This window comes from Pristiophorus japonicus, chromosome 13 (assembly GCF_044704955.1).
Source record: "Pristiophorus japonicus isolate sPriJap1 chromosome 13, sPriJap1.hap1, whole genome shotgun sequence".
Classification (NCBI taxonomy): domain Eukaryota; kingdom Metazoa; phylum Chordata; class Chondrichthyes; family Pristiophoridae; genus Pristiophorus; species Pristiophorus japonicus.
Genome location: NC_091989.1, coordinates 159146387 through 159171309, shown reverse-complemented (window position 1 = coordinate 159171309; position 24923 = coordinate 159146387). Strand labels below are relative to the sequence as shown.

General features: G+C 43.9%; 1 protein-coding gene across 3 annotated transcripts in view; it reads left to right on the top strand.

The window, feature by feature from the left end:
* Positions 1 to 24923, top strand: part of LOC139278942 (early endosome antigen 1) — a 1017310-nt gene that overhangs the window by 930881 nt on the left and 61506 nt on the right. For all 3 annotated transcript variants that reach the window (XM_070898220.1, XM_070898221.1, XM_070898219.1), the window contains 4 exons: positions 15309 to 15418; positions 17297 to 17371; positions 20490 to 20583; positions 20923 to 20993. In XM_070898220.1, coding sequence (XP_070754321.1) covers positions 15309 to 15418; positions 17297 to 17371; positions 20490 to 20583; positions 20923 to 20993 — 350 coding nt within the window. The remainder of the gene's footprint in view (positions 1 to 15308; positions 15419 to 17296; positions 17372 to 20489; positions 20584 to 20922; positions 20994 to 24923) is intronic.

Genomic DNA, 24923 nt, shown 5'->3' with positions numbered 1-24923 from the left:
TGCACACCAGCCACCACTCGGGCTTGACAGAGCTAGGTCTTGGTCCAGTGGCAAGAATTAACCAAGATGACTGGAAACCAGCTCTGCTTCATGGGCCTAGTGCGTACACATATTGCAATGCGGACTGGCCCATGCTGCCCCTGGGCCCTCGCCTCTTCTGGGCCCCGAACTCAACACCTCTCCTGGGCCCCGATCATGTCGCTCCACGATCACTCACCGCTCCTGCGCCCCAACCTCGCCGATCCTGCACTTCTTTCTGAATGCATTGTATAGGGGCCTGGTGAATCCATACCTGGAGTATTGTGTTCAGTTTTTGTCTCCTTACCTAAGGAAGGATATACTTTCCATAGAGAGACTGCAAGAAAGGTTGACTAGACTGGTTCCTGGGATGGGGAGATTGTCCTATGAGGAGAGATTGAGTAGACTAAGTCTATATTCTCTAGAGTTTAGAATAATGAGAGGTGATCTCATTGAAACATACATAATTATTACAGGGCTTGACAGGGTAGATGCTGGGAGAATGCTTCCCCTGGCTGGGGAGTTTAGAACCAGGGGTCACAGTCTCAGAATAAGGGATTGGTGATTTAGGACTGAGATGAGGAGAAATTTCTTCACTCAGAGGGTAGTGAATCTTTGGAATTCTTTCTATCCCAGAGGGCTGTGATGGCTCAGCTGTTGAGTATATTCAAGACAGAGATTGATAGATTTTTGGATATTAAGGGAATCAAGGGATACGGGGATAGAAACATAGAAAATAGGTGCAGGAGTAGGCCATTCGGCCCTTCGAGCCTGCACCACCATTCAATAAGATCATGGCTGATCATTCCTTCAGTACCCCCTTCTTGCTTTCTCTCCATACCCCTTGATCCTCTTAACCGTAAGTGCCATATCGAACTCCCTCTTGAATATATCCAATGAACTGGCATCAACAACTCTCTGCGGCAGGGAATTCCACAGGTCAACAACTCTGAGTGAAGAAGTTTCTCCTCATCTCAGTCCTAAATGGCCTACCCCTTATCCTAAGACTATGTCCCCTGGTTCTGGACTTCCCCAACATCGAGAACATTCTTCCCGCAAAAAACCTGTCCAGTCCCGTCAGGATCTTATATGTTTCTATGAGATCCCCTCTCATCCTTCTAAATGCCAGTGAATAAAGGCCCAGTTGATCCAGTCTCTCCTCATATGACAGCCCAGCCATCCCTGGAATCAGTCTGGTAAACCTTCGCTGCACTCCCTCAATAGCAAGAATGTCCTTCCTCAGACTAAGAGACCAAAACTGAACATAATATTCCAGGTGAGGCCTCACCAAGGCCCTGTACAACTGCAGTAAGACCTCCCTGCTCCTATATTCAAATCCCCTAGCTATGAAGGCCAACATACCATTTGCCTTCTTTACCGCCTGCTGTACCTGCGTGCCCACTTTCAGTGACTGATGAACCATGACACCCAGGTCTCGTTGCACCTCCTCATGCTAGTCTGCCGCCATTCAGATAATATTCTGCCTTCGTGTTTTTGCCCCCAAAATGGATGACCTCACATTTATCCACATTATACTGCAACTGCCATGTATTTGCCCACTCACATAATCTGTCCAAGTCACCCTGCAGCCTCTTAGTGTCCTCCTCACAGCTCACACCGCCACCCAGTTTAGTGTCATCCGCAAACTTGGAGATTTACACTCTATTCCTTCATCCAAATCGTTAATGTATTTTGTAAAGAGCTGGGGTCCCAGCACTGAGCCCTGCGGCACCCCACTAGTAACTGCCTGCCATTCTAAAAAGGACCCGTTTATCCCGACTCTCTGCTTCCTGTCTGCCAACCAGTTCTCTATCCATGTCAATACATTATCCCCAATACCATGCACTTTGATTTTGTACACCAATCTCTTGTGTGGGCTCTTGTCAAAAGCCTTTTGAAAGTCCAAATACACCACATCCACTGGTTCTCCCTTGTCCACTCGACTAGTTACATCCTCAAAAAATTGCAGAAGATTCGTCAAGCATGATTTCCCTTTCATAAATCCATGCTGACTCGGTCCGATCCTGTCACTGCTTTCCAAATGGGCTGCTATTTCATCCTTAATGATTGATTCCAGCATTTTCCCCACTACTGATGTCAGGCTAACCAGTCTATAATTATCCACTTTCTCTCTCCCTCCTTTTTTAAAAAGTGGCATGACATTAGCTACCCTCCAGTCCATAGGAACTGATCCAGAGTCGATAGATTGTTGGAAAATGATCACCAATGTATCCACTATTTCTAGGGCCACTTCCTTAAGTACTCTGGGATGCAGATTATCAGGACCCGGGGATTTATCGGCCTTTAATCCCATCAATTTCCCTAACATAATTTCCCGCCTAATAAGGATATCTTTCAGTTCCTCATTCTCACTAGATCCACTGTCCCCTAGTACATTCGGAAGGTTATTTGTATCTTCCTTTGTGAAGTCAGAACCGAAGTATTGGTTCAATTAGTCTGCCATTTCTTTGTTCCCCATTATAAATTCACCTGAATCCGACTGCAAGGGACCTACGTTTGTCTTTACTAATCTTTTTCTCTTCACATATTTATAGGAGCTTTTGCAGTCAGTTTTTATGTTTCCTGCAAGCTTCCTCTCGTACTCTATTTTCCCCTTCTTAATTAAACCCTTAGTCCTCCTCTGTTGAATTCTAAATTTCTCCCAGTCCTCAGGTGTGTTGCTTTTTCTAGCCAATTTATATGTCTCTTCCTTGGTTTTAACACTATCCTTAATTTCCCTTGTTAGCCATGGTTGAGCCACCTTCCCAGTTTTATTCTTACTCCAGACAGGGATGTACAATTGCTGAAGTTCATCCATGTGATCTTTAAATGTTGGCCATTGCTTATCCACCGTCAACCCTTTAAGTATCCTCTGCCAGTCTATTCTAGCCAATTCACACCTCATACCGTCGAAGTTACCTTTCCTTAAGTTCAGGACCTTAGTTTCCGAATAAACTTTGTCACTCTCCGTCTTAATAAGGAATTCTACCATATTATGGTCACTCTTCCCCAAAGGGCCTCGCACAACAAGTTTGCTAATTAGTCCCTTCTCATTACACATCATCCAGTCTGGGATGGCCAGCTCCCTGGTTGGTTCCTCGACATATTGGTCTCGAAAACCATCCCTAATACACTCCAGGAAATCCTCCTCCACCGCATTACTACCAGTTAGGTTAGCCCTATCTATATGTAGATTAAAGTCGCCCATGATAATTGCTGTACCTTTATTGCACACATCCCTTATTTCTTGTTTGATGCTCTCCCCAACCTCACTACTACTATTTGGTGGTCTATACACAACTCCCAATAACGTTTTCTGCCCTTTGGAATTCCACCCATACCGATTCCCCATCACCCAGGCTATAATGTCCTTCCTTACAATTGCATTGATTTCCTCTTTAACCAGCAACGCCACCCCGCCTCCTTTTCCTTTCTGTCGATTCTTCCTAAATGCTGAAAACCCTTGGATGTTGAGTTCCCAGCCTTGGTCACCCTGGATAGTGCAGGGAAGTGGAGTTGAGGTAGAAGATCAGACATGATCTTATTGAATGGCGGAGCAGGCTCAAATGGCCGAACTCCTGCTCCTAATTCTTATGTTCTTATGTATGTAAAAATGTTGCATTCATAAAATGGAAATTTGTTACAATACAAAATTAATTTTCAAATTCTGTTTTTAAGGAAGATTAATAATTAGATTTTCTGGCTCAATACGCCCTCCATATTTTGAGAACATCTCTCAAATTGCTGCTTTAAGATTTGTTGACAAAAGTTGTGAAAACTATTATTGATTCAAAACTAATCAAGAAATCAGCTGTAGATAAATAGGCTGGATTAATGTTTTCCCTTATTCGGTTAACTAGATTAAAAACAGCCACCAAAGAAAGCAACATAATTAACATAATTGAAATCAGGCTGGTGGAACATGTACTTTCCATTAGTCTATCAGAATTTAGACCGATATTGTCTGTTCCAGGGATTTCCCAACAGCAAACGTAGGTTCTGGATTGTACACCTGTGCAATTTAGTGTCTGAGCTCTCAGTTGTAACACCAACTTTCGCGCCGACAGTGGGTGTTTTGGGGTATCTGTCCTATCTATCTTGGGCTTCTGCTGGTCAACTGATTGAAAGCAAATGTATTGCAAGCTGCTGCAAGAAAAGAAATAGCCAAGTTGCCTGCTCTTGTCAGAATTTCCCCATTGCTACCCACTAAATTAGCCTCGCCTATTTTGCAGATCATATTTCAAGAAATTGGAGAGAAACCATATATTTTCATATTTCCACCATACAGATTTTTACAGAAATGATATTAAAATGTATACTATCCAAAGTCAATTTGGTAGCTTCACTTTAAATATGGGTTTTTGAAGAATGCAGGTTAATCTTTCCAGAGATCAGCACGAAGGTCTTGCATTTATATAGCGCCTTTCACGACCTTAGAACGTCTCAAAGTGCTTTACGGCCAATTAAGTACTTTTGAAGTGTAGTCTCTGTTGTAATGTGGGAAACACGGTAACCAATTTTGCACACAGTAATTTCCTACAAACAACAATGTGATAGTAACCATATAATCTGTTTTTAGTGATGTTGATTAAGGGATAAATATTGGCCAGGATACCGGGGATAACTTCCCTGCTCTTCTTTGAAAAAGTGCCATAGGATCTTTTATGACACCTGAACTAGCAGAGAGGGCCTCAGGTTAAAACCTCATCCGAAAGACGCTTTACAAGTCTACTGATATAGGGCCCAAGTTTGCCCCCAGGGTTAGAATGGCGCACCTTCATGTTGTGCGCCAACTTTTTAGAACAGAAAAGGCACCTATTATTTACCTTGGTATTCTCCCCTCCGTCTGGTCGATCCAGGCCCTTGGCGCAGTGCAGCAGAGCATGTGGAGGGCGGAGCCCGGTCCCGGCGCTGAAAACAGTGCCAGGACCTCTGCACATGTGCGCTAGAGTGTGCGCGGCTGTGTGGGAGGGGCCCGAAGCACGCCGCCCCTAGCCCTGGCCGAATGGGCTGCCAGGGCGAAGATCGGACTCGGGCCTCCTTCCCTCCCTCCCGTTTAGCTCCCATTCCCCCCCGGCCCTCTCCCCCTCCCCCTCCCTTCACCCCCCCGCTCCTCCTCCCTCCCCCTCGCTGTCAGAAACACAGAGAGACACTGACAGAGAGAGAGAGGGAGACATTGATAGAGAGACAGAGAGAGAGAGAGACACTGGGGAGACCCCGTCCTAGCACGTTGTTGGAGGGCTCCCGGTGCTACAGTCGATGAGTAGAAACTTTATTTGTGATTTATTGATCGATTTTTTGTTTAATTTTTAAATTTTTTTTGCTTTTATTGTTGATTTATTGATTTATTTATCATTTATTATTGATGATGGCTCTTTATTTGTAAAAGTGAAGTGTTTAATGTTTGCATTAAACCCCCTTCCCCCCCGCCCCCCATCTTTCATTCCCTACGCCTGATTTATAAGTGTCGGCAAGGTTTTTCTGAGTGTACAAAAATCTACACTTACTCCATTCTAAGTTAGTTTGGAGTACGTTTTCACTGCCTAAACTTGCAAAACAGGCGTAAGTGGCTGGACACGCCCACTTTTGAAAAAAAAATCTGTTCTACAATGAAACTATTCTAACTCACTCGAAGTGGAACAAACTAAATGTCGAGAATTGCAATTTCTAAGATGCTCCATTCTAAACTAGTTGCTCCAAAAAAATAGGAGCAACTCAGGCCGAAACTTCAGCCCATATACTTTACAAAATGGTCCCAAACAGAGAAGGGACAGAAAGGAAATGCGGAAAATAATAACAGCATAAGGGATTTATATGTTTGCGAGAGGAGGATCGATACCGTCATGTTTCTTTTTAATTTGACATTGAATATTGGATGTTTGCTGATTACTTCTTAGATTGTGTTTGTTGAAATGCAAACTTCTTGTGATTCAAAATATAAAACAAACTGTATGATGCCTTGCTGCTAAACAGTACAAAGCTACCCATTTGCAACCAATGTTCTTACTTATATAATCAGCAAAGGGGTCAAATAATAATGTATTGCAATATATAAATGTATATATTTCTTTGCACCAGTTTGTGTGAGTTTCCTAAGAAGTTACTGTTGTGTATCTGTAAAGCATGCACTCCCATCTTCTGCCACCAGGGAGCGCATCCCCTGAAGTCCCAAGGGATCCCAGCATCCCTTGGGAGCACTGTATATAAGCCGGCCCCGAAGGCCTGTTCCTCACTCTGGAGTGTCTTATTAAAGACTAAGGTTACTGTTAATTTAACCTCCCTGTGCGCAGCCTCATCTGTGTTAGGAACACAATAACTGGCGACGAGAATACAAATCCAATGCAAAGATGCAGCAAACTGTGGGCATCCTGGGGAAGTTCTCGGAGGGTGAGGACTGGGAAGCCTATGTCGAACGGCTAGACCAGTACTTTGTAGCCAACGAGCTGGACGGAGAAGGAAGCGCTACAAAAAGGAGAGCGGTCCTCCTCACAGTCTGCGGGGAACTGACCTACAGCCTCATGAAGAATCTTCTGGCTCCGGTGAAACCCACAGATAAGTCGTAGGAGGAGCTGTGTACACTGGTTCGGGAGCATCTCAACCCGAGGGAGAGCGTGCTGATGGCGAGGTATCGGTTCCACACGTGCCAGCGATCTGAGGGTCAGGAAGTGGCGAGCTATGTCGCCGAGCTAAGGCGACTTGCAGGACAATGTGAGTTTGATGGCTACCTGGAGCAAATGCTCAGAGACTTTTTTGTATTGGGCATTGGCCACGAGACCACCCTACGAAAACTTTTGACTGTAGAGACACCGACCCTCAATAAGGCCATTGAGATAACACCAAACAAATCTCTCAGCACACAAGTGCTTGCAATGTTCATAAATTAACTGGAACTGTGTTTGCTAGCAGAAATGTACAGGGCAGAACCCACGAGTCTGCAACTGCCAGCAGGCCTCAGGTGACCCAGGATGAATGCAAGGCACTTCACACCTTGTTGGCGTTGTGGAGGCTTCCATTCAGCCTATTCATGCCGCTTCAAAGGGTATGTTTGCAAGAGCTGTGGAACAGCGGGGCACCTCCAACGAGCTGCAAGCTCTGCAAAACCTGCTAACCGCCACGTGGCAGAGGAAGATCGGTCCATGGTGGATCAAAGCAATTTTGAGCCTCAGAGAGAGGAGGTAGATGCTGAAGTACACGGGGTGCACATATTTTTGACGAAATGTCCACCTATAATGCTAAACGTAAAATTGAATACCCGCAGCTATGGAACTGGACACTGGTGCTAGCCAATCATGAGTAAAAAGATGTTTGAGAGACTGTGATGCAACAAGGCATTCAGACCAGCCCTGAGCCCCATCCACACGAAACTGAGAACGTACACCAAAGAACTTATCACTGTCCTGGGCAGCGCCATGGTCAAGGTCACCTACGAGGGCACGGTGCATGAACTACCACTCTGGATTGTCCCGGGCGATGGTCCCACACTGCTTGGAAGGAGCTGGCTGGGCAAAATCCGCTGTAACTGGGATGACATCTGAGCACTATTACATGTTGATGAGGCCTCATGTACCCAGGTTCTTAACAAATTTCCTTCCCTTTTTTGATCCAGGCATTGGAAACTTTTCCGGGGCGAAGGTGCGGATCCACTTGGTCCCAGAGGCATGACCCATTCACCACAAGGCGCAAGCGGTACCTCACATGATGAGGGAGAGAGTGGAAATCGAGCTGGACAGGCTGCAACGCGAGCGCATCATCTCCCCAGTGGAATTCAGCGAGTGGGCCAACCCAAAAAACAATGAATTGGGGCTTTTTTCATTAGAATACAGATTACGTGACAATATAAAAGCATTTAAGATTATGACAGGATAGGAAAAGGTAGATAGCATACTTATTTCAGTAGTTGGATTTGCGGTGATTATAAAGTAACTATTAATCGTTTCTCGCTGCAGGACCAATACCCGTTACCTAAGGCAGACGACCTATTTGCGCCGCTGGCAGGAGGCAAGACGTTCACCAAGCTCGACCTGACTTTGGCCTACATGACGCAGGAGCTGGAGACGTCTTCGAAGGGCCTCACCTGCATCAACACACACAAGGGACTGTTCATCTACAACAGATGCAGGTTTGGAATTCGGTCGGCTGCAGCGATCTTCCAGAGAAACATGGAGAGCCTACTCAAGTCGGTACCACACACGGTGGTCTTTCAGGATGACATATTGGTCACGGGTCGGGACACCGCTGAGCACCTACAAAACCTGGAGGAGGTCCTCCAGCGACTGGATCGCATAGGGCTGTGGCTGAAGAGGTCGAAATGCGTCTTCATGGCAACAGAAGTGGAGTTTTAGGGGAGAAAGATCGCGGCGCACGGCATTCGCCAAGACAGAGGCTATCAGAAACGCGCCCAGGCCACAGAATGTCACGGAGCTGCGGTCGTTCCTGGGACGACTCAACTATTTTGGTAACATCCTACCAGGGTTAAGCACCCTTTTAGAGCCCCTACATGTGTTATTGCGCAAAGGTGAGAACTGGGTATGGGGACAAAAACAAGTAATTGCTTTTGAGAAAGCCAGAAACATTTTATGCTCCAACAAGCTGCTTGTATTGTATAACCCGTGTAAAAAACTTGTGCTCGCATGTGATGCGTCGTCGTTCGGAGTCAGGTGTGTATTACAACAAGCTAACGTGGGGAAGTTGCAACCTGTCGCCTATGCTTCCAGGAGCTTGTCCAAGGCCGAGAGGGCCTACAGCATGATTGAGAAAGAGGCATTAGTGTGTGTGTTCGGGGTAAAGAAAATGCATCAGTACCTGTTTGGCCTCAAATTTGAGCTGGAAACCGAACACAAGCCCCTCACATCCCTGTTCACTGAAAACAAGGGGATAAATACTAATGCCTCAGCCTGCATACAAAGGTGGGCACTCGCGTTATCAGTGTATACCATCCGCCACAGGCCAGGCACCGAGAACTGTGCGAATTCTCTCAGTCGGCTACCATTGCCCACCACAGGGGTAGAAATGGCGCAGCCTGCAAACTTGTTGATGGTGGCGCAGCCTGCAGACTTGTTGATGGTCATGGAAGTGTTTGAAAATGATAAATCACCTGTCACGGCCTGCCAGATTAGGACTTGGACCAGCCAAGATCCTCTGCTGTCCCTAATAAAAAACTGTACTGCATGGGAGCTGGGCCAGCATCCCCGTTGAAATGTAAGAGCCAATCAAGCTGTTCCAGCGGCGAAAGGATGAGCTGTCCATTCAGGCAGACTGCCTGTTGTGGGGTAACCGCGTAGTGCTACCTAAAAAGGGCAGGGAGACGTTCATCTCGGATCTCCACAGCACACACCCGGGTATAGTAATGATGAAAGCGATAACCAGATCCCATGTGTGGTGGCCTGGTATCGACTCTGACTTAGAGTCCTGTGTACGGCAATGCAGCGTTTTGTGCTCAGTTGAGCAACGCGCCCAGAGAGGCACCACTAAGTTTGTGTTCCTGGCCCTCCAGACCATGGTCGAGGATCCATGTCGACTATGCGGGCCCGTTTCTCGGTAAAATGTTCCTGGTGGTGGTGGATGCTTTTTCAAAATGGATTGAAGGTGAAATAATGTCGGGAAGCACCGCCACCGCCACCATTGAAGACCTGAGGGCCATGTTTGCCTCCCACAGCCTGCCTGACATACTGGTCAGTGACAACGGGCCATGTTTCACCAGTGCCGAATTTAAAGAATTCATGACCCGCAATGGGATCAAACATGTCACCTCGGCCCCGGTTAAACCAGCCTCCAATGGGCAGGCAGAGCGGGCAGTACAAACAATCAAACAGAGCCTTAAACAAGTCACAGAAGGCTCACTCCAAACCCGCCTGTCCCGAGTACTGCTCAGCTACCGTACAAGACCCCAGTCGCTCACAGGGGTGCCCCCGGCTGAGCTACTCATGAAAAGGACACTTAAAACCAGACTCTCGCTGGTTCACCCTAACCTGCATGATCAGTTAGAGAGCAGGTGGCAGCAACAAAATGTAAATGATGGTCGCGCCACTGTGTCATGGGAAATTGATCTGAATGACCCTGTGTATGTGCTAAACTATGGACATGGTCCCAAGTGGATCGCGGGCACGGTGATAGCTAAAGAAGTGGGTAGGGTGTTTGTAGTCAAACTAGACAATGGACAAATTTGCAGAAAGCACCTGGACCAAACGAGGCTGCGGTTCACAGACTGCCCTGAACAACTCACAGCAGACACCACTTTTTTCGAGCCTACAAAACACACCCAAAGGATCAACAACACCACGCCGGACCAGGCCATCGAACCCATCACACCCAACAGCCCAGCAAGGCCAGGCTCACATAGCAGCCCTGCAGGGCCAACAACACGTCAGCCCAGCAAAGGCACAACCAACACACCAGAACAGAAATTTGTACCGAGGCGATCCACCAGGGAAAGAAAGGCTCCCGACAGCCTCACCTTGTAAATAGTTATCACTTTGACTTTGGTGGGGGAGTGATGTTGTGTATCTGTAAATCATGCACTCCCATGTTCCACCACCTGAAGTCCCAAGGGATTCCAGCATCCCTTGGGAGCACTGTACATAAGCTGGCCCCTAAGGCCTGTTCCTCACTCTAGAGTGTCTTATTAAAGACTGAGATCACTGTTACTTTAACCTCCCTGTGTGCAGCTTCATCTGTGTTAGGAACACAACCGTTTTGTTGAAGTTGAAATATTTTTGAAAAGTCAGTATTTTAATTTGATGTTTTTTAAAACTCTCTTTTAACAGCTGCATTCTTTAATGTTAGAATTATAATATTACTGCAAATATTATAACTAATCTGCAAAATTCAATGTTTGAATCCCTTCAATCTGGTTTTCGCCACGCCATAGTACCGAAACGGCCCTCATCAAAGTCACAGATGATATCCTTTGTGAGTGTGACAAAGGTAAACTATCCCTCCTCGTCCTTCTGGACCTGTCTGCAGCCTTTGACACAGTTGACCACTCCATCCTCCTCCAACGCCTCTCCACCAACATCCAGAAAGGTGGGACTGCACTCGTCTGGTTCCGTTCTTCCATCATCATAGGCAGTCCCTCGGGGATGAGGATGACTTGCTTCCACACTAAAAATGAGTTCTCAGGTGACTGAGAGTCTGATGCGGGACTTACAGTCTCTATCACAGGTAGGGCAGACGGTGGTTAAAGGAACGGGTAGGTGGGGTGCATCGGTTGCCGCGCGCTCCTTCCGCTGTCGACGCTTGGCTTCAGCTTGCTCTTTGCGAAGAGACTCGAGGTGTTCAGCACCTTTCCGGAGTGCTTTTCCTCCACTTTGGGTGGTCTTGGGCCAGGGATTCCTAGGTGCCGGTGGAAATGTTATATTTTTTCAAGGAGGCTTTGAGGGTATCCTTAAAGTGTTTCCTCTGCCCACCTGGGGCTCGCTTGCTGTGTCGGAGCTCCGAGTAGAGCGCTTGTTTTGGGAGTCTCGTGTCAGGCATGCGGACGATGTGGCTCGTCCAGCGGAGCTAATCGAGCATGGTCAGTGCTTCGCTGTTGGCCTGAGCGAGGACACTGACCAGTGGCCAGTGGATTTGCAGGATCTTGCGGAGGAACGTTGGTGGTACTTCTCCAGTGTTTTGAGGTGCCTGCTGTACATAGTCCATGTCTTTGAGCCATGTAGGAGGATGGGTATCACTACTGCTCTGTAGACCATGAGCTTGGTGCCGGGTTTGAGGTCCCGGTCTTCAAACATTCTCTTCCTCAGGCGATCGAAGGCTGCACTCGCACATTGAAGGCAGTGTTGGACCTCATCGTTGATGTCTGCCCTTGTTGACAGGAGTCTCCCGAGGTATGGAAAATGGTCCACGTTGTCCAAGGCTTCGTCGTGGATTTTGATAACCGGGGGCAGTACTGTGTGACGGGGGCAGGTTGGTCGAGGACCTTTTGTCTTATGGATGTTTAGTGTAAGGCTCATGCTCTGGTATGCCTCTTTGAAGGTGTTGACGACGGCTTGGAGTTCGGCCTCCAAGTGTGCGCAGACGCAGTCATCGTCTGTGTACTGTAATTCAATGATGGAGGATGGGACGACTTTGGAACTGGCCTGGAGGTGGAGGTGGTGGTGGTGGTTGAACAGATCCCCATTTGTCCTGTAATTTAATTTCACTCAAACAGGGAGCTTGCTGAGGGTGAGATGGAGCATTGCAGCAAGGAAGATCGGGAAGAGCATTGGTGCAATGACACAGCCTTGCTTGACCCCGGTCCGAATGCGGAATGAATCTGTTGGATCCGTTGGTCAGGATCATGGCATGCATGTCATCGTGGAGCAGGCGAAAGATGGCGACAAACTTTTGAGGGCAGCCGAATCTGAGGAGGACGTGTCAGTGTCGAAGGCTTTTGTGTAGTCAAAGAAGGCTTTGTATAACGGTTGGTGCTGTTCCCTGCATTTCTCTTGTATCTGCCGGGCGGTGAAGATCATGTCCATTGTGCCCCTTAGTGGGCAGAATTAGCATTGTGACTCTGGGAGGAGCTCTTCAGCCACAGGAAGAAGGCGATTCAGGATGATTCTTGCGATGACTTTCCCGGTGGTTGACAACAGGGAGATTTCTCTGTAGTTACCGCAGTCACCTTTCTTGAAGATGGTCACGATTACAGCGTCTCTGAGATCTCCTGGCATGATCTCCTCCTTCCAGATAAGAGCGATGAGGTCATGAATCCGCGCCAGTAGTGCTTCTCTGCCATGTTTTAGTGCTTCGGCGGGGATTACATCTGCTCCTGATGACTTGTTCTTCAGTTGTCGAATGGCCTTTTAAACCTCGTGCCGGGCTGGGGTTGTGCTGAGATGGTGGCGGATGGCATGCTGTGGGATAGAGTCAAGGACACTCACGTCGAAGACAGAGTCTCAGTTGAGGAGATCATCGAAGTGCTCCTTTCAGAGGACATTGACTGCCTCTCTGTCCTTGATGAGCACCTCTCCGTTCTTGGCCAGTAGTCGGGTAGGGCCTTGGGTGCTTGGGCTGTAGGTTGTCTTGACTGCGTTGAAGAATCCTCGCACTTCGTGGTTGTCGGCTAGCTGCTGGATTTCTTGAACTTTCTCCACCCACCATCTGTTCTTTAGGACGCGGGTTTTCTGTTGGACCTTGGCCTTCAGACGGTGGGACTGCACTTGCCTGGTTCCGTTCTTATCTATCTAATCGTAGCCAGAAAGTCTCCTGCAATGGCTTCACTTCCCACTCCCGCATCGTTAACTCTGGTATCCCCCAAGCATCTGTCCTTGGCCCCCTCTTATTTATCTATATGCCCCTTGGAGATATCATCCAAAAACACGGAGTCAGTTTCCACATGTACGTCGACAACACCCAGCTCTACCACTTCACTACTTCTCTCGACCCCTGCTTGGTATCTAAATTGTCAGATTGCTTGTCCGATATCCAGTACTGGATAAGCAGAAATTTTCTCCAATTAAATATTGGGAAGACCGAAGCCATTATCTTTGGTCCCCGCCACAAACTGCGTTCCCTAACCACTAACTCCATCCCTTTCCCTAGCATCAATCTGAGGGTGAACAAGACTGTTCGCAACCTAGGTGTCATATTTGAGCCTGAAATGAGTTTCAAGCCACATATCCGCGGCATAACTAAAACCACCTTTTTCCACCTCTAACATTGCTCACCTCCGCCCCTGCCTCAGCTCTTCTGCTGCTGAAACCCTCATTCATGCCTTTGTTACCTCTAGACTTGACTACTCCAGCTCACTCCTGACCGACCTCCCTCATTCCACACTACGTAAACTTGAGGTCATCCAAAACTCAGTAGCTCGTGTACTAACTTGCACCAAGTCACAATCACCCATCACCCCTGTGCTTTCTGACCTACATTGGCTTCCAGTTATACGACGCCTCAATTTCAAACTTCTCATCCTTGTTTACAAGTCACTCCATGAACTTGCCCCTTCCCTATCTCTGTTATCTTTTTCAGCCTCAAATCCTCACAAGATGTATGCGCTTCTCAAATTCTGGGCTCTTGAACATTCCTCATTATAACTGCTCAACCATCGGTGGACGTGCCTTCAGCTGTTTGGGCCCTAAGCTCCAGAACTCCCTCTCTAAATCTCTCCGCCTCACTACCTCTCTTTCCTCCTATAAGACGCTCCTTAAAACCTACCTCTTTAAACAAGCTTTTGGTCATCTGCCTTAATTTCGTCTTTTGTGGCTCGATGTTAAATGTATCTGTTTTGTTTTGTAAGACTGTTGTGAAGCACCTTGGGATGTTTTACTATGTTAAAGGCGCTATGTAAATAAAATTCATTTTTAAACTTGAAATTTAATAATAGATGGAGAGTAGCTTTCCCTCTGCCCCAACTATGATACTATTTTGAGTGTAGATGGGCTAGGAGGAAACTAATTTGCTAAGTAGTGTCTGGCACAGTGACAGACTCGATAGGCATGCCATCACTCTCCCTGGTGTGGAGGCTGAAAAAAGGGACACAGAACCTCCTGAAATTAAGAATTGATGCCATAGCTCTTCAGAAAATAAAGCTAGAAAGAATCCTGGGTGTTATGTATTTATATTAAATATGATCACTCTTCCTCGAGTATTGTTCATGGCACCTGGCAATGGATCCATTGCTGTAGGTGACCACTGAGATTAACCATGAGAAGGATAAAGAGAAATTCGAGATTCTGCAGAACTATTCTTACCCAGACAACGACCCTTCCAATTCTCCCTGTGTTACAGGTAGAGAAAGATACACAAACCACTCCGGTTCCCTAACTACATGACTGCCAATGTAATTTATTAGTTTTCTTCTTGGATCTTTTTATTATTTTATTAGTCTTCTGCATCCATTTTTTCCATCTCTGGAATTTGTCGTAGATGTACCTTGGACTGTTATGACACATCCTTAATGATTTTATGATGATCTTCATCTCTCAATTGACCGTTAAAACAAAATAGATTTGGAAATTAATTCAAAAGAATCTTCGAGAAGAATGTGGATATAATAGCATGACATTTTAAAAAAGAAATGGCACCCCTTGCATTTAAAAAGATGGTAACTTGGTCCGAGGCCTATGCCAAAGCTTTTCTGAAATTCAGTTGTACACAAGTAGTCAGCGTGACTCTCGCTCCGAGTTTTCCCTTTAGTTGCATGGCTGAAATAGGAACTCAACATGGAGTCAGAAACCCATGCCTAAACGATCTATGGCACAACATGTCCAGACTCCAGAACACTGTATCGCTGCACCATCAACATTTTCATTGTTATACTTGAGGTTTATTGCAGTCAATTTATTCTAACCTAAGTTTTTGGATTATTTTAGCTTGAGACCTTACGAAAGTCCCTGCATGGTGCAAGGTCAGACAGTTCAAGATTACATCGAGAAAGTGAACTGGTTGTAGCGAATGTTAATCAATGGGTAAAGGACCAAAAGTAAGTACATTTAAAAATGGATTTTCATTTCTATTGTTGTTTACGAAAGATATACCTATTAAAGCATGTAACTGGTTAACATTTTGGAATGTTTCAAATGTACATGCTATCGAGCTGGCAGTTCAGGAGCCTTGTCCAACACTGGAGCACGAATGTCTGGGTCTGTGATTGCACAATGGATTATCACTGCAGGAATTAGCAAACAGCTCCAATGATTCTTTCTATGTTGATTTAATGCTCGTCTGATTCTTCAATTATCAAAATATTTATTACAATCCCTCTCTCACCAAGCCCCATCCCATATGTAAATAAAGACTATAAAAGAACAGGTATTTTTCAGTAAAACACGTTCTCCCTGTTAGCTGATTTATTTAAAATAAAATAAATTAAAATATAAAGCTTACTATCATGGGCGATAAAGCTATGTGACAAAATTTATTGACCACAATATTCACAGTTAGTAATGGTGAAGAGAAAATGACAGCTGCAATCGAAGATATGACCCTGGATGACTAACTTCACAAAAAAGGATTATTATATATATTATTTAGAATAAAATTTCTGGGAATGCATTCTTTCTGATAAATAAACTTCACAAACCATTAAAGCTATGTTCTCATCATTCATACATGATCCATGCTCCTTGAGTGTGTTGCATCTTTGTTCTGTCTATTAAACGTAGCTTATATCAAACCAGAACTGGATGTTTAAAATTGAATTAAATGAAAATCTTGCTTTTAAGGTAATTACAAACTATCTAATAATTACAAAAAAATATTGCCAGAATTGAGGATTGCATCTTGAGTGTCATTATTGAACAAGAGCAATTTGTTGCTTTTTGTGATTGGTCCATGGGAACATTAGGATTGTTGCTAGGTAACCACATGGACCAAAGTTACTGAGTAATGTGACTGACATCATCTAATAGCATCACAGAAATACGCAGCATCACAAAGCTCAACCCGATCATTAGCCTTAGGTTAAATAAATTAATACAAAAGTAATCTAATAAAAGGATTGTTGCGTGTCACTCGCATCATGCAATTCTTAGCAACAAAATTGCATCACTCATGCGACATTGATATGAATCTGATTATTGTGCTGTCTGTCACACCATTTCTGATCATGAGGAGGATTGTGAATCTATTGAAATATTGGCACAATTAAATTGGGCCCAGCACTGCCCTGATTGTGTGTAATTTATTCACAGTATCTGGCGTTTGCTTTGGTCCCTGAGCCAGAGCTCACATTGCTCTACTCCCTGACCCTAGGCCTATCCCTAACCATAGATAGTAATTTTGAAGAATGAGTGTCCACCAAGACTTCATTGCAGTGAACACCCACTGATCTGGTTTATTTGATGAAATGAACTTGGCATAGCTAATAAAGCCTAGAATCAGATCAGGTAAAGTAATATTTGTGGATATGTGTAGATATTTTCCAAACACACGCAACCATAGTAAAAGCAACTGCAACCAGATCACAGCTATTTTCTTTTTTAAGGAAATGTCTGCTTATTTTTCTTTTTCTAAATTTCTGACCATGATGAAGATCCACTAGTGTGTATTACAAAAACACCAGCAGACTTGATCTGTTTTTATGTTATTATTCAACTGTAGATTTCCCTGTAGCAACATGATAAGCATAAAGAAAAACTGAATGCTTGAATTCTGTTATAAAAACAGAAAAGGCTCGGAAAAATAAAGCATGTGAGTCAGTATCTGAAAGAGAATGAGACATTACTGGTACTTTCACTTTGCATCAGACCAGAGTGCCTTCCTGACCAAAATATAATTCCATGTGGTTCTTTATTATGTTTTTTGTGTCTCCTATATTTGCTGCAAGTAATTAAAACATTGTGCTTTTTGTTTTAAACAGACAAGCCAATGAAAAACTTGGAAATAAGATCAAAGAGCAAACCAAGCAAATTCTCCAATTATCAACTGAGAAAGAGTAAGTGCTGCCACTGGGAACCGACCAGTATAAATGTCAGACTTCCCGGTATTGGTATTGGAGTTACTAGTACTGTACCAGATCTGTGCTGGCTGATAACACTCCTTTAGATGGAGAGGAAAAACAGCACTGTCCATTTCAGACACAGTTGTTTATTGACCTATAAAGACAGATATGAGAAAATTATTTTTAGCAGCAGACTAGACTGATCAAAACCAGACAGGTCAATCACTACTGTATTAAGATGTGGGATAGTACAACTGAGCATGTAAATATTTTCCAGGATCCGAGGTCAGTGATGACGTTGCTCAAATGAAGTTTCAAGCTTCAGTTTCCCTTTCTCCCTCACATCCTTCATGATACCACAGACTAATTATGCCTGACATGTCTTATGATTCATTTGACCTTTGTACATTTTGATTACTGTCTTCCCACTTCTACTTAAAGACATGAAAGCTTATTGCATTTCAGTTACTTTAAAATAACATGTATCTATACTTCAATAGGGAACATTCCAGATTTCAGTGAATATTCCAGAGCTGGATTTCGATTTCCTGGGGTCCTGGGCACCACGGACATTCACCCTTTGTGAGCCGCTGGTGCTGGAAATCCTGCTCTGCAAATTCAGCACTTTTACAGCATATCCTTAGCAATGCACTGAGAGGAAAATTTTCATATAACAAGCTGACCTCACATATGAAGCAAGGTTAGCTTATTTGTGAGCAAGCACAGAGAGTACCTTCAGATCATGCATTATTGGCACGTATTAAATGTGTTGATAGAAAATTGAAGTTTATTTTCTGAGTATAAAGTATTATAACTTGCCTGTATTCTCCATATTCCTTACACATTTTTTTTTTGGTACTATCCAACACAACATCCATCAAACACAGGCATAAATATCATCACACATTGTTATGTGGTTTAGTGACATCTAGATTCTGTGTTCCACAAGGATCAGTGCTGGAAACACTGATGTTCACAATTTATATTAACGATTTAGACTCAAAATTTGGACGATTTGGAAACTAAAACACAATTTCTAAATTTCAGCATGACACCAAATTGGGGGGGATAGTCAATACTGAGGAGGACTGCAACAAATTACAGGACAACATTGCAGAATGGGCATATAATTGACAAATTAATTTCAACACTGATAAATGTGAGCGTTCGAAATCGAGAAACCTCGGGATCGAGGCCGTTCCGGATTCCGGGTATTTCCGGATTTTGGAACGTCTTTGCCTGGGTCGAGGTAGGTGGGGTCTGGCAGCCGAGGTAGGGGGGAGAAGGAGGGGAGCCGGGGTCTGGGCGAGGTCGGGCCGCCGAAGGTCGGGCCACCAAGGGCCAGAGTGAGGTAGGGCCGGTGCGTCGAGGACCAGGGCAAGGTTGGGCTGCCGAGGGCCGGGGCGAGGTCGGGCCAGGCCAAGGTTGGGCCGGGGCGAGGTCGGGTCGCTTAGGGCCAGGGTGGGCGAAGTTGGGGCGGGCGAAGTTACGGCGAAGTCGGGCCGGAGGTCGAGCCACCTAGGGCCAGGTCGAGGTCGGGCCGCCGAGGGCCGGGGCGAGGTTGAGCCGCCGAGGGCCAGAGCAAGGTCAGGCCGGGGCGAGGTCGGGCCACCGAGTGCCGGGGCGACGTCAGAACATTTTCCGGTTTCCAGATGACCCCGCCACGGATCGGCCCGGAGTCCAGATTCCAGAACATTCTGAATTTTGGAACTCCGGATTTCGGACGCTCAACCTGTATTACATTCTGGTAAGAAAAATAGGGAGGTCACATATTACTTGGAAAATTCGAGTCTAAATGGGGTAGAAGAGCAAAGGGATCTTGGAGTACAAATACACAAATCACTAAAAGTAGCGACAACAAGGCCATAAAAAAAGCAAACCAAGCACTAGGGTTTAATTCTAGAGGGATTGAATTGAAAAGTAGGGAAGTTATGCTAAACTTGTATCGAACCTTGGTTAGACACACTTGGAATACTGCATACAATTCTGGTCATCATATTTATAAAAAGGCCATCGAGGCACTGGAGAGGATGCAAAAAATTTTACAAGGATGATACCAGAAATGCAAGGGTATACCTATCAGGATAGGATGAACAGGCTGGGTCTCTTTTCTTTTGAAAAGAGAAGACTGAGGGGTGACCTAATTGAGGTCTTTAAAATTATGAAAGGTTTTAATACAATAGATACAGAGAGAGTGTTTCCACTTGTGGGGAAGAGCAAAATTAGAGGCCATCAATCTTAGATAGTTACCAAGAAATCAAATAGAGAATTCAGAAGAAACGCCTTTCCCAGAGAGTGGTGAGAATGTGGAACTCGCTACCACAGGGAGTGATTGAGGTGAATAGTATTTAAGGGGAGGCTAGACAAGCGTATGAGGGAGAAGGGAATAGAGGATTTTGCTGATAGTGTTCGATGAAAAAAAACGGAGGAGGCTCAAGTGGAGCATAAACGCCGGCATGGACTGGTGGGCTAAATGGCCTATTTCTATGTTATGTAATCCTATGTAAACATGGCGGGTTCTCCTGGCACAACCAGGCTAAGGCAATGAGTTGATTCTCAATTTAGGATATATTCTGATATAGAGAGAAGATTCACTCTTGAAGTATCCCATCATACTCTATAGTGTCTGGTTTATAGGAGTGTTTAAGGTTCAGAATCTCTGGATCTATTTTATTCTGGCAGTGGAGACGAGCCTGGCCTGTTCTCCACCTCATATGAGATGCATTTGTCTTGAATACATGAAAATGTTGGCTTGCACTGGGAAATACAAAATTTGCTCTGTGGTATTTATATTGCTTTTACACTAGGATAACCCGAGCACCATCTCAGTAAAAAAATCAGCACGTAGCTTCTTTAATCTATGATAGAATATAGAGTTAATCTTTTCCTTACAAAATCAGGGTATTACAAAATTGTTGTGGCATAAAGCCTAGGGTTTACAAAAGTGTTGTGGCATATTTTTTTCTAACATTGAATTAATGACTACCAGATGGTTTGGTGGTTGAAATATTTTTCATTGTTAGATGTCACATTTACATTCTGTTATTCCTTTATCTTTGCTGCAGTAATGACCCTTTCTGTTATTGCTATTACAATGTTTGTCACAACACAGCCATCTACAGGAAATGAATGAACGCCTACAGCATGAGAACAAGAAATTAAAAGTTGAAATGGACGAGAAGAGGATAACAAATGAGAGGTTAAAGGTAAGCTGTGTAATTCCTTAAAGGTATTACAGGAGGATGGTGAAGTAGTATTGTGTAAGTGTCAGCTTGGTACAGGCAAAACTGTTCCCAAAAGATGTCATTGGAATGCAAGTGTGATTTGATTTCTATTATCAATATAGTTTTGAAAAGTTTCATAAATAATCTTTAATTGAAAACTTTTGCTGCTCACCAAGATTCTTGTTGAATCTGTCAAGATCTGAACGTTGACTGCTTCCATAGGCAGTCTGAGTGCAGCATCTGATCCCGCAGTTCCCGGAAATGTGACGGCCCCATTTGTCCCCAATTATTGAACCTTGTTAATTCATGTCTCTTATACAGGCTCTGCACAGTTACCCAGCAGAGCACCCCAGTGTCGTGCGTCAGCTCCAGAGCCAGTTTCAGGATGAAGAGTAAGTATTTATTTATCTCTGAATATTTGCATGTTTAAGAATTCAGTTATACGTTGGAACCTGGCACAATTCACATGAGCACTGACATTCAACTGCAAATTGAAGCCCATTCTATTTAATAGTGATGAGCTATAAATTAATTTCTGACTCTTAAACAATTTACGACTTGTGCCTCCCCGATGGCTCAGTGGGTTCATACAATAAATAACAGCCATACAGAGCTGATCAGCAATCTGTGCTGAGTTAACACCAGTACAATGAGCCTGGGTTAGACAAGGGAAATTTTCCTGATCACTATTAAGTGATCACTACTGGAAGTCTGTGTTTGTGCATGTATGGACATTGGATGGGGCAGAGTCAGGCTTGTCTGAGATGGTTGAATAACCTGCTAACACTTACTATCAATGTTCATGCATGAGTAATGGCCACTTGAGCAGCATACTAAAGAGAAACCAGTAGCTGGAGAATTGTACTACAGCAAGAATTCAAGGTCTTCAGGAGAAGAGAAAATTAGTAAGAGGGGTAAAAAGCAAAACAATTCATTGTTTTTATGACTTGGCGTGCTCTAGCTCAGTTCAGTGTTTTGATGCCATCTCTGCCCTTTCTAGGTAAGTGCAGTGTCAGTTGGATAGATGTCACCTGGACAAATCTGGTGGTTTAATTATTGGAAAACAATTCTAAAATCTGAAAAATAGTGTAGTGAATTATAACTTTAATCTCCCCAGACATGCTAAAAGCTGCAATTAGACCACATCAAACTAGATAATTCAAAGTTTTGTGTTTGGCCTACATCGCAGAATGTGAGAAAATGTTCATATGAAATCCTGATTGCCCATTGACTAAATACAGATCACAAAACACTTATCTATTAAAAAAAATAATTGAATCTCTTTATAAATGTACATTCAGTCCAAAGTTATCAAAAATCTACCAATGAATAACCATTACCAAAACAAGTTGCTGGAAAATAAATTTCAAACTCCTTTGAACAGCCATGTTGTTTCTCCACCCAGCCCACAAATAAACATAAAAATCTGAACGATTGTAGAAAAAAATCACCAGACTTATCAGTAAATACCCATTCAATCTTCGAGTAACTAAAACAAGTTGCCCCTACACAGATCTCTCCTCGTGCCTTGGGGCTTGCCTTTGCTCTGTTCCGAGAGGCCAGTTCTTGAATCTTCCCCAACTCAGACTGAAAAATTCAAGAGCTATATCTCCAACAATAATTACCCCAGGATCTGATATCAAATAGAAAACAGCATGCATTCTATGATTGCTTTCTTGTAGCAGAATAGATTGGCTGGAGCAGTTAGTGACGGCAGATTATTTGTTCTGAATTGAAGGAGCTGTAAGCTCCAGATTTTAAACCTTGCCAATCCCATGACCTGGACCTTCACTTAAGAGTGTCTTGTTGCTTAGTTACCCAGACCATCACCATAATAAAAATGTGTTACTGCAATATGTGATCCATTGTACACTTGCCAGTAAAATACAAATCCAGGCAGGTAGTGTTTTTGTAGTTCTCCCCAATGTCATGCTACTATTTTACCGGTTTTCCCATGATAGGTGAGAATTCCATACAGCTTCCTTCGTTACTCAAGCCTCCCATTTTTAAACATTTATAAATATGTATTTTTTTTTCAACTCATGACTATAACTTTCCTTACCCTTTTTTAAACTGCATTTCACAGTCAACATGGGGCAAGATGATAGCAGATTTTTTTTGCCTTTTGGAAATCTGGTCTGTTTCAGCAAAGTACCTGATCAGTTTCCTACTCATGCTTTTGTAACTTTTTATTTATTCTGCTATGAGTGTTGCATTGCTCAGTTACCCAGACAATTAATTAATTAATTACTGGCTCCCTGTCCTCGCACCGATTACAACAGGACCCTAGCCCAGGGATGGAATCAGTGGCAATGGCATGGATTTTCTGGTGGTGGCCAAATATGATGGCTTCGGTCTTCTAAATATTGTGGAGGAAATTAAATCTCATCCAAGATTGAATGTCAGTCAACAGAGGCAATGTCGGGGTCTAGACAGGTAGTGGAGAAGTAATGCTGGATGTCATCAGCATAAGTGTAGAAATTGACCAATGTCTTCAGATGATGTTGCCAGTGCAGCATGTGTTTTGAGGAAGAGGAGGGGGCCAAGGATAGATGTTTGGGGGATATTGGAGGTAACTATGCAAGAGCAGGAACAGAAAATATTTCTGGTTATGATTAGATAGGTAAGAGTAGAATCAAGTGAGGGCACACCAACTGAGCTAGACAGCACCAGAAATGCATTGGAGGAGGATGGTGTAATTGAGTGAGTCAAAGACTGCAGAAAGGTCAAGGAGGGATAATGCACATGGTCACAGTCACAGAGGACATAACTTGTGACTTTGATTAGGGCATTTCACTGCTTTAGCAAGGGTGGAAACCTGACTGTAGAGATTCAAACAGGGAGTTGTGAGAAAGATGAACATCAATTTGGGAGGTGACACCAGAGAGAAAAGCCAGGTTGGAGATGGGGTGGCAGTTTGCAAGGGCAGAGGGATCGAGGGTGTTTTTTTTGAGGAGGGAAATGGTAACAGCAGTTTTGAAAGAGATGAGGACTCAAGGCGAGGGGACCATTAACAATGTCGGCTCTCATTGGAACCAGGGAGGGGAGTTGGATGATAAGTAGATTAGTGGGAATGAAGTCAAGGAGCCAGGAGTTGAGGGTGAAACAAACACTTTCCTTCAACCTCCATCCCTATTTTTGATTGCTCTTCTTTAAGTCTTCCCGGGCCATGCATCATTCCTGGACCAACCTATTCCCAGCACCACATTCTGATCAGCCAGCACAAGATGCACGGAAGAGATCAAGGTTGATGCACTCTCTGTTCATCTCTTGATGCCTTCTTGTTAATGACTTAGCTGAGACTGGGAAATCACAGTGTTGATAATATTTGTACAGAGCTATGCTTGGCATTCTGGTGCAATGCATTGATATATAAACACAAGTTGTTGTTGTTGATATTCCAGCTCAGTAGCCCATCAAACTAGTTCTTCAGTACTGGACAACCGACATAGGTTCCCTCATGATAATTGAACTTTTATAGAAGAAATAATTATACCAAGATTGTAGTATTACCAAGATGGAAAATAATTGTGGCTGTTTGTTTCTAACATACTTATGTTGGATGTCACAATGAAGGAATTAAACAGAGTTAGAAGAAAACAGAATAAGAGTTTTGCTCTTGTTTTTTATAACAGTGTGAATATCTTTGACATGTAACTATAGTCATTTATGACCACATTTTCAAGATGTAAATTTAAACTCTGTAAAGCAATTAACCTTGCACTATTATTATATTTCAATAAGTTGAGAAGGATCAATGAGGAGATCTGCTAATTCATTCTACAGTAAGCCATTGCTTGGCTGTCTTTTTCCTCTGAGCCCTGATAGTTAAAAGTATTTGTGAAAGCATTTACCTGAAACCTAATGTAGCTGTTTAATAAAGCGACAGGATTTGTCATTGACTGGTAATTACACCACAGAAAATCAATTCAACTGCTTCTTACTTAAAGGAAATCTACAGTTTTCCATTATGCAGCGCAAAGGAAAAAATTTAATGCATGACTGACATCCAAAAGGTCACATTCACTCCACAATCAAACAGTTATCAAAGAAAAAAGCCAATTAACCCTATCGCCACTTGTAGCAAGACTATTTTTTTTCATATCCCATTTAAAGCATTAGCTACTGTTCAGAGGGAATGGTGTGCAGAAATTTAATTCTAGCTGGAAAACAAATACATAAGATTATTGTGATTGAGAGCAGCAGCGTTTCTTATATAGGATCTGTTTTCTATAAGGTGAAACTATAGTATATATTTAACATTTGGACATTTGACTTACAAGTCCATTAAAAAAGCGTCAGCTGTATTATATTTGCTGTTT